This window comes from Phoenix dactylifera, unplaced genomic scaffold (genome assembly GCF_009389715.1).
Source record: "Phoenix dactylifera cultivar Barhee BC4 unplaced genomic scaffold, palm_55x_up_171113_PBpolish2nd_filt_p 000112F, whole genome shotgun sequence".
Lineage (NCBI taxonomy): Eukaryota > Viridiplantae > Streptophyta > Magnoliopsida > Arecales > Arecaceae > Phoenix > Phoenix dactylifera.
Genome location: NW_024067684.1, coordinates 77,908 through 86,019, shown reverse-complemented (window position 1 = coordinate 86,019; position 8,112 = coordinate 77,908). Strand labels below are relative to the sequence as shown.

At 38.7% G+C, this 8,112-nt stretch overlaps 2 protein-coding genes across 2 annotated transcripts; both read right to left on the bottom strand.

Annotated features, from left to right (window-relative positions):
* Positions 1 to 1,367: 1,367 nt before the first annotated feature.
* On the bottom strand, positions 1,368 to 2,346 carry LOC103723221. The gene is made up of 2 exons (XM_008814071.4): positions 2,087 to 2,346; positions 1,368 to 1,990 (listed from the first exon to the last, which is right to left on the bottom strand). Exons 1-2 carry the CDS (start codon positions 2,210 to 2,212, stop codon positions 1,547 to 1,549), a joined length of 570 nt encoding a protein of 189 aa, XP_008812293.2. The 5' UTR covers positions 2,213 to 2,346; the 3' UTR covers positions 1,368 to 1,546.
* A 1,338-nt stretch (positions 2,347 to 3,684) lies between these two features.
* LOC103723223 (probable WRKY transcription factor 50) lies at positions 3,685 to 4,961 on the bottom strand. The gene is made up of 3 exons (XM_008814072.4): positions 4,632 to 4,961; positions 4,391 to 4,528; positions 3,685 to 4,083 (listed from the first exon to the last, which is right to left on the bottom strand). Exons 1-3 carry the CDS (start codon positions 4,910 to 4,912, stop codon positions 3,885 to 3,887), a joined length of 618 nt encoding a protein of 205 aa, XP_008812294.2. The 5' UTR covers positions 4,913 to 4,961; the 3' UTR covers positions 3,685 to 3,884.
* Positions 4,962 to 8,112: the final 3,151 nt, after the last annotated feature.

The window sequence follows — 8,112 nt, the reverse complement described above, 5'->3', positions numbered from 1 at the left end:
AAACTCTGAAATATAAGCTAGTATATCAATTGTTGTCCATGCAGGTTGCAATTCTTTATTCAGTTGAAGATTCTACATTGCGGGTTAAGGACTGAGCTCAGAAATGAGGCACATTCACATGACCTCTACAATTAGGAAGGGAGGAGCCTACTGCTTATTACAGCATTTGGGCGAATTTTGGTCTTCCTAGGATACTTCATCCATCAATAAATATTATCACCATGTTGCCTTCTATGATCTCATCCTGCAGGGGAAAGAAAAGCATTGCTTACGATGTTTTGTTGTCCCCCCTGCCTGCCCTCTTTTTTCTATTTGTAATCTGTTCTGCACAATGAATGGTCTATGCAGAAAATCGAAAGTCAACCCCATTTTGATTTCTAAACATGCATTGCGATGACTTGTACATGATCATCCATGTAAGATTTCTAAGATTTGAATGTTTACATAATCATAATCCTAAGGAAGAACCCTCTAACTCGGATTTGTAATATAGGCTACCTTCTCACTTGGTTTCCTAGAATTCTATAACTGTTTGCAAGTCCACTAACTAAAAATTCTCCCCCTCCAATCTGTCACCCCTCTGCTCAAATCTTAGAGAACTACTCCCTGCTTGGATCTTATTTTAGCAAGCTTGCTCACAATGTTGCGAATGAGTTGCCCATTGAATGTTGCCATGGCATCATATTGGCCATTTATGTGGCCCTGGCTCCATTCAATAGTTTCTTGTTGGAGGTACTAGTCATTTTCTCCACAAGGTTAAGTAGCATAACCATAACGATCCAGCCCTGTCCCAACCCTGATATTTGGTTTCACTTTTTTCAGCAAGGTGATGTAAAGATTGTCATTCCCAAGCATTCATTACATTGGTTGAGGCAACGTAACACTCAAAAAAAAAAAAAAAAAAAATCAGATAACAGACATCCTACCATGACTTAATGATGTTAAAACGGTTCTAATGTACATATAATGGCTGTTACATTATATATCATAACCTAAGAGAGGTGCCCTGACTCTATTATGAGTACTCTTTCAATACTATAGCAGCAACTACTAATCACCAATGCCTGACTGAAGGTAAGAAAGAATGTCAAGTAATGGTCTCTTGGGAGGGGGCGTTCACATTCCTAAAGGGCACTATCAGGCTTATGCATAGAGTTAAATGTAATCACTCGCTCATAGAGGCTGATATGTTCAAAAGGAAAACAGCACTAGAAGTTGCCTACTAGATGATCTTAAACAAAACAGTCTTGCTTAAAAGTTAAAATCGCCAAGTAAAGACATATACAACCTTAGGATTTCAATTCCAAATGTTGTGTTATTATCTATGTACTGGCAATTAATATTTAATTGAGAGTAGAACGAATGAATTCTTAGAAACTAGCATCATTTATAAGCATTATGAGCATAAAAGTTGATACAAATAATTCCGTAACAGCACAACTATAATATATTTATTAAAAAAATAAATAGAGCAAAACCCAAGGGAGTAGTCTATCGAAGAATACCACTTCGGACGTACACCGCGGAGAACTGGCTTCGTCGCCCTTCAGTCGGACTCTTGTAGCCCGCCCAACAAGACCGACCCCACGAAGAGCCCGACGGCGCCGATCAAGAGGGCGGCGGCGACGACGACCTGCGCGGCCACGAGCGCGGCGGAGTCGTCGGGGATAAGGACAACGGCGGCGACGGCAGCGAGCAAGAGCGGCAGCGACACCGAGGCGAGGACGGAGGGGGAGACACCGGCGGCCCTCTCGAGGAAGCTGAGGAGGCCGAGCTCCTCTGCCTTGGAGAAGAACCCGAGCTTCTCGATGGAGGAGAGCGTGAAGCCGAGCTGCTCGGCCTTGGAGAGGAGGCCAGCCTTCTCAACGCCGCTGAGGACCTTGCGCTCCTCAAGCTTCTTGACCACGTCCACGCTCACCTCCTCGCTGCCCTCCACGAAGATCCCCGCCCCGTACCACTGCTTCGCCCAATTCCCGTCGTACCTATTCACCTGCAATCCAAAATGGGATTAGGGTTAGTAACATACGGTATAAGAGATCAGAAATTGGCCCGTTCGAGAAGCTTGAGGGGTGGGCAAGAAAGATACCTTCTTTCTGGAGGCCATGGCGAGGATCTTGAGGGGTTTGCTCTTGGAGGAGAGAGAAGAGGAGGGGGAGAGGGAAGAAGAGTAGGTGGCGGCGGCGGCGGCGGAGGACATCGTTGACGCCGCCATTTTCTTCGGGGTTTCGGCGAGATTAAGATTAGGTCAGTGGCGTCGATGCGCAGCCACGGGCGTCTTCTCCTCTACTTCCCCCCCTCCTTCATCGGTTTTTCCACCGCCTAATGGCAAATCCCATCGGAGCCAATGGAAGCGGAAGGGGCTTATCCTGTGGGGCCCACATTTCTTTTCTTTTTTATTTAGAGGAGTTCTCGGCACGTGAGATGCACGCATGGAGAGATTGTCAATAGTTATTCCTAATATTAGATCTAGTTAATAATTTTATACTTATTTATGCTAAATTGATATCTGTCCTCTTTTCTTGTCTCTCTTTCTTAGGAGAAAAAAAAAACTAATTTATTTATTATTAAAAAGTGTTTATATGGTTTAGTTTAGTTTAAATAAAGCTAACAGCTGCCGGATTTGCATTATAATAGTGAAGATTATGTTAAATAATATTTTTATATTTTTTTGTGTGATAAAAGCCTCTCTCCTCTTTGATTCTTATTGAGATGCTACAAGAAAGTTATTATTACAATATTTGCAAGATGTGTGTGAAAGGGTTTGTTTCATTTTTTTTTTTTTTTTGGAGCACATTCAACACATTTAGAAACATAAGAATAAAAATAAGGACAAGGTTGACTCTTCAAAGATTGTAAAATAATATTAGTTTGACGAACGCTAAATAGAAATTTCCATTATTTTGACTTTGAGCATCAAGTCTTTCAAAGAGTTTAGGTATTTTTTATTAAATGGATGAAGTACACTAAAGCATGTCTTCTTGACCAAAAAAGGAGCAATAACACAAACACCTAAAGTGCTCGATGTATAGAAATGTAGATCCGATGGTATGATTTTTTTACTCTCTTAAGACTTTTCCATGATTTCATTTAGTTATTTGGGTCACCAAATACCATAACTTAATCAACATTAGGTGACAAAATTGTGGTACTTGCAGATTATTCCAATGTATTGTGATTGTTGTTAATTTATATTGAGCTATTTCATGAATCCATCAATCAATTCTTAAGATCTCTTTGAACGATTTTGCTTAAAAAAAAAAAAAGGAAATGGAGAAAAATTCTCTTGGTGGGCTTAGAAAATGGACACTACACACTCTAATATATATTAAATTCATTATTGGGCTAACATAATTATATATATATAAGTTAAGTTCTTGCTCAAACAACAGCAAGATGTCAAAGTATTATCACCTCTTAGGTTCCAAGCCACCCTCAAAGGGAATAATAATGTTGCCCTTTCAAAGAAGGCATGAATCCTCGTTGCCAGGATAATTAAGTACCATTGAGAGTTTGAAATGCTTGTAGCTAAAGTAGAAGTTTAGATCGTTGTTGATATCTCGAATCAAAGAAATGATGGAACTATCATAAAAATCCATACTTTTGCTTTCAATTTATAAATAGAGAGAAAAATTAAAGAGTTTAATTAATTAACTTACTATGGCTGCAAGAACGAAAATCTCAGACTAAATTGGTGCAAGAAAAAGTTTCATTCCACAAGCCAAGCCAAGCTAATCATTTGCACGAGAATTGAAAAGCATATGCAGCCGTACTTCAGCAACAACAACAAAAAAAAAAAAAAAAGCATTGCAGTTGCTTCGCTGGAGGCTATATATCTGCAGCCAGATTTGAGTACTCTGGCTTGTGAAGCAACTGCGTTCAGGTTTTCATGAATCTAGAGGCAATCCGCAACCGGCCACATAAAACCGGCCTGAGGCGTCGTCTTGGGTCGTGTAGTAAACAACACCGGGACTCATGTGGTTGTGCGTCCCCTCGTAGGTGGTTATCACATAGCTTGGGTCTTCTTTGTCTCTTTCTACCCTCTTCTTCACCGGGCAGCCCTCAGTTGAGCAACGGTAGTAGTTCCTGACCAATCAATCAAGTAAAAGAGAGAGCTAGCACTTAGTTAAGCTATATATTCTAATTCTCAGAGACAAACTGAAGGCAAGGAATTTAAATTACGGTGATCACTAGAATGCTTTACGCATGCTATTTTTCTTCAAAGAAAAGGGGTTATTAGAATTCCAATCCTCTAGTTTTGTTTCTGTTTATTGAAAGACAAAACGAAACTCGATCCTTTACTGGTGCAATGGCTCAGTTCCATTGTAATTAAGAACATGGGAACTTCTCATCACCAGAAGCAGAATTCTTTAAGACTTCTCACTTCGTATACCTTGGATTGGGGCTGTTCTTCACAGACTTTTTCCCATACTTGCGCCACTTGAACCCGTCGTTCAGGATCTCAACCTCCGACTTCGTCCTGAATGCGATCCTGGACCCTTCGACCATTCTCAGACTCTCCACTCCACTCCTGCATTTCCAAACCATTCGCATGGTCACAACTAAACCATTAGTGCGTCAGAATTCATGGGGAAAAAAAAGCCTGGTGAAGTAATGAATCTAATTATACTTACCTTCTAGTACTACTACTGCTACTAGTAGTTAAGTTGCTTCCACTAATCTGGCTTGCAGTGTGGTCGGCATCTACCACCATGGGAGGAACTGCAGTACTTTCCGGTTGCCCAAATGAAGCCGGCGGCAAGCCCTCATACAACGAGATGTAATCGGAGAGATCGAATGCCGCCGGTTGGTCGGATTGGAGATCATCATAGACCGAGCCACTCCCTTGTCCAGCTAGGGAAGAGAAGTAGGCCATATTGGCCTGGCCATACAATGGAGTTCCCACAGCCGCCATGATCTCCTAACGCATAGCTTCCCATATATATAGTGCCGGATATGTGCACATAAATTAGAACACATAATTTTGGTGGAGAAATCTAGATTTGTTCGTATGTATCAATGGGCCACCCCTTCCACCGAGCTTCCTTCGCCTAAACTGGAAGCTTCTTTGTTGCCGCTGCTGCCACCATTCATCGCCGCGACGTGCTCGACTTGGCGATTCCAGAGTCGCCGGCGCTTATGACGTGGGGACTCTTCGGCCACTTAAGATTCTGGTGCAAGCCCTCTCAAAAGATGACACGTGTGCTACATGATTGTGGGACCCTTATCCTATCTGAAATAGGTGGGCTCGACTTGGTGGTGGGACCCGCCAAATGATTTCCCGGCACGCCGCCTGGGAAGACTCCTTTTGGCACGGAGTGCACGTTTCTATCCGTTGGATGATGATTTGATGGGTTGGATTGAAAAGTAAGTAGCCGCCGGGACGGCTGCTGAGGTAACCAAAATCGTAAGGTATCTGCCCCACTAGAGTGTCATCATCCCAAGGAGCCGTCCCACGGGCACACTGGATTAAAAGCTTGTTTGGTTTGCAAAAATAATAATAATAATAATAATAATAAATAAAAAGTTGATGGCTGAATGTATGATACCCGTAATTTTTGCATATTTGGATGGCCATAAAAAAACGATACATTGTAGAATAAATTATATTTGGTTGAGCATCTATTTTTTTAAAAAATATATAAAATATTTATTATATTTTTAATAAAGAAAAAGATCTTATTCTATTTTATCTAGAAATTTAATGTCATTTTTAGAAAAAAAATATTCTATTTTTCAATCGATGAAAATTATTGAATTTTCTCATGTTCTATATGATTTTTTTTCATAAAATATGAAAATCTTATTTTTATAAAAAATTTACTTTCTCATTCTCTTCTTTAATAACTACGGCCAAATATTAAAGTATTTTTTCATTTTTTTGTTGACCACACTTTTTTTTTCTTCTTTTTTTTGCAGATCAAATGAGTCCTTATCAGATACATAGCAGATCCCACACATACGAATATTATATACGGTGACTTTCCTAAGTTGTATATTTTCGATCAGGTTGATGCATGAGATGAGGTCTTCAGTCTAGTCTGGACCATATCAAATATGGATGCATGGTACCACTAACATGTCCCCTTGAGACATGGAACATATTGCTAGAAGGCTAATTGCGTTGCAAAGGAGATAGGTGGCCTTCAACATGGATTAAACAAAGTAAATCTTAGCTCTTTGATTTGTATAGACGCTCTTACATGATGTTCATACTCAAATAGTCATTGACCAAAGCAAAGAAAACCAAAGCGAGAAGAACAGTGGATGATAAGGAAATACTTTATGCATTTCTTAAGCTCCGTTTGGAGGAGCTTTTAGAGGGCCAAAAAGCATTTTCTGGCCCTTCAAAAATACTTTTAGATAAAAAATAATATTTAGTAAAAATTTCGAAAAGTTGTTTTAGCTTTTTCAAAAAGCTAAAAATAGCTTTTTGGGAGAAGCTCTAATTTGGAGCTTTCCGAAAAAACTATTTTGAGTTTTGTCGGAAAGCTGTTTTTTTACCAAAATACCCTCCATTTTAATTTTTTTTTTTCTCCCCAAAATACTCCATCGCCGCTTCTTCCTCTCCCACCCATCCCCCTCCCTCCCCCTCTTTAATGTCACCCTTAAGGCCCTCTCCCTCTCCCCCCCCCCCCCGCCCCCCGCCCCCCGCCGCCCCCGACGCCCTCCGCCACTTCTCCCTTCTCTGCTGCTCCCTCTCCCTCGATGCCCTCCGCATCTTCTCCCTCCTCCTCTGCCGCTCCCTCCCCTCCGCCACCGCCCCCGATGCCCTCCGCCTCTTCTCCATCCTCCTCTGCCGCTCCTTCTCCCTTGATCGCCTCTCCCCCGAAGCTTCTCCCTCCGGCTTCACCGCCCACCTTCCTGTCGTCGTGTCGCCGGGAGCTTGATCGCCCCTTCCATGACTGCATGGGATAAGTGAGGCAAGGGAGGAAAAAGGGAGAGGGGAAGAGAAGAAAGAAAGAAGCTAAGAGGGGAGAAGCTTCGGGAAGGAAGAAGAAGAAAGAAGGGAAGGAAAAGAAAAGAAAAAAAAAAGAAAAAAAAAGAGAAAAATAAATAAATAAATAAAAATATTAATAATTGTTTAACCAATTTTATCACCTATCTAGAAAATTTGTTAGAGAGATAAATAGTCATGAGAAGGGTGAAAAATTAATTTATGCTAATAATTAAAATATTTCATATCTTTATTATTGTATTATACTATAAATATAATATTATATTACATTATATCATAATACATTAATATGTTACCTTAAATAATTTAATATTATGTTATATTATGGAAAACTAATTTATGCTAATAATTATAATATTATATAACTTTATTATTGTATTATACTATAAATATTATATTATATTACATTATATCATAATACATTAATATATTATGTTAAATAATTTAATATTATGTTATATTATGAAAAATTAATTTATACTGACAATTATAATATTTTATATCTTCATTAATGTATTATACTATAAATATAATATTATATTACATTATATCATAATACATTAATATGTTATGTTAAATAATTTAATATTATATTATATTATTATCCTATAGTATGCATATAGTACTATATTATAATGATATTATATTATACTACAGTTATATTATACTATATCATATATTTATGTATTAATACATATTATATTTTATTATGATCTGTTGTATAATATTATGTAATGTCCTTTATGGTCATTTTGTCATACAAAAATAATTTTTGAGTTTGTTTACCAAACACATGTTAAAGTGTCACAACACTTTAGAAATGTAGTTACCAAACAGCAAACAACTTTTTATAAAAGCTCTACTTCAGAAGGCTCTACTTCCAACAGTTCTACTTCTAAAAACTCTGTTAAAGGTTTAGAGCGGACTAGACTTTAATCCAATTAGGTCAATTATGATATCTAGAATGAAAGACCACTAACAAGTAATGTTTTGATAATATTGTCACCATTTTTTGAAAGCTTCGTCAAATCTCATATTAGACGTTCACATTTTCATGTGAAGCTATGATCTTTATGGCCATGCACGTCTCAATAGGAACTTTTTTGTCTCATGTACTAAATAATACATCACATCAACACTGACCAACATTTTCAACC

Coding starts and splice junctions, on each gene's coding strand:
- LOC103723223 (XM_008814072.4), bottom strand. CDS start 4,912: ATGGCGGCTGTGGGAACTCCATTGTATGGCCAGGCCAATATGGCCTAC. Junction 4,529..4,631: donor AGCAGTAGTAGTACTAGAAG/GTAAGTATAATT, acceptor TTGGAAATGCAG/GAGTGGAGTGGAGAGTCTGA. Junction 4,084..4,390: donor AAGAACAGCCCCAATCCAAG/GTATACGAAGTG, acceptor TTGATTGGTCAG/GAACTACTACCGTTGCTCAA.
- LOC103723221 (XM_008814071.4), bottom strand. CDS start 2,212: ATGGCGGCGTCAACGATGTCCTCCGCCGCCGCCGCCGCCACCTACTCT. Junction 1,991..2,086: donor CCATGGCCTCCAGAAAGAAG/GTATCTTTCTTG, acceptor TTTGGATTGCAG/GTGAATAGGTACGACGGGAA.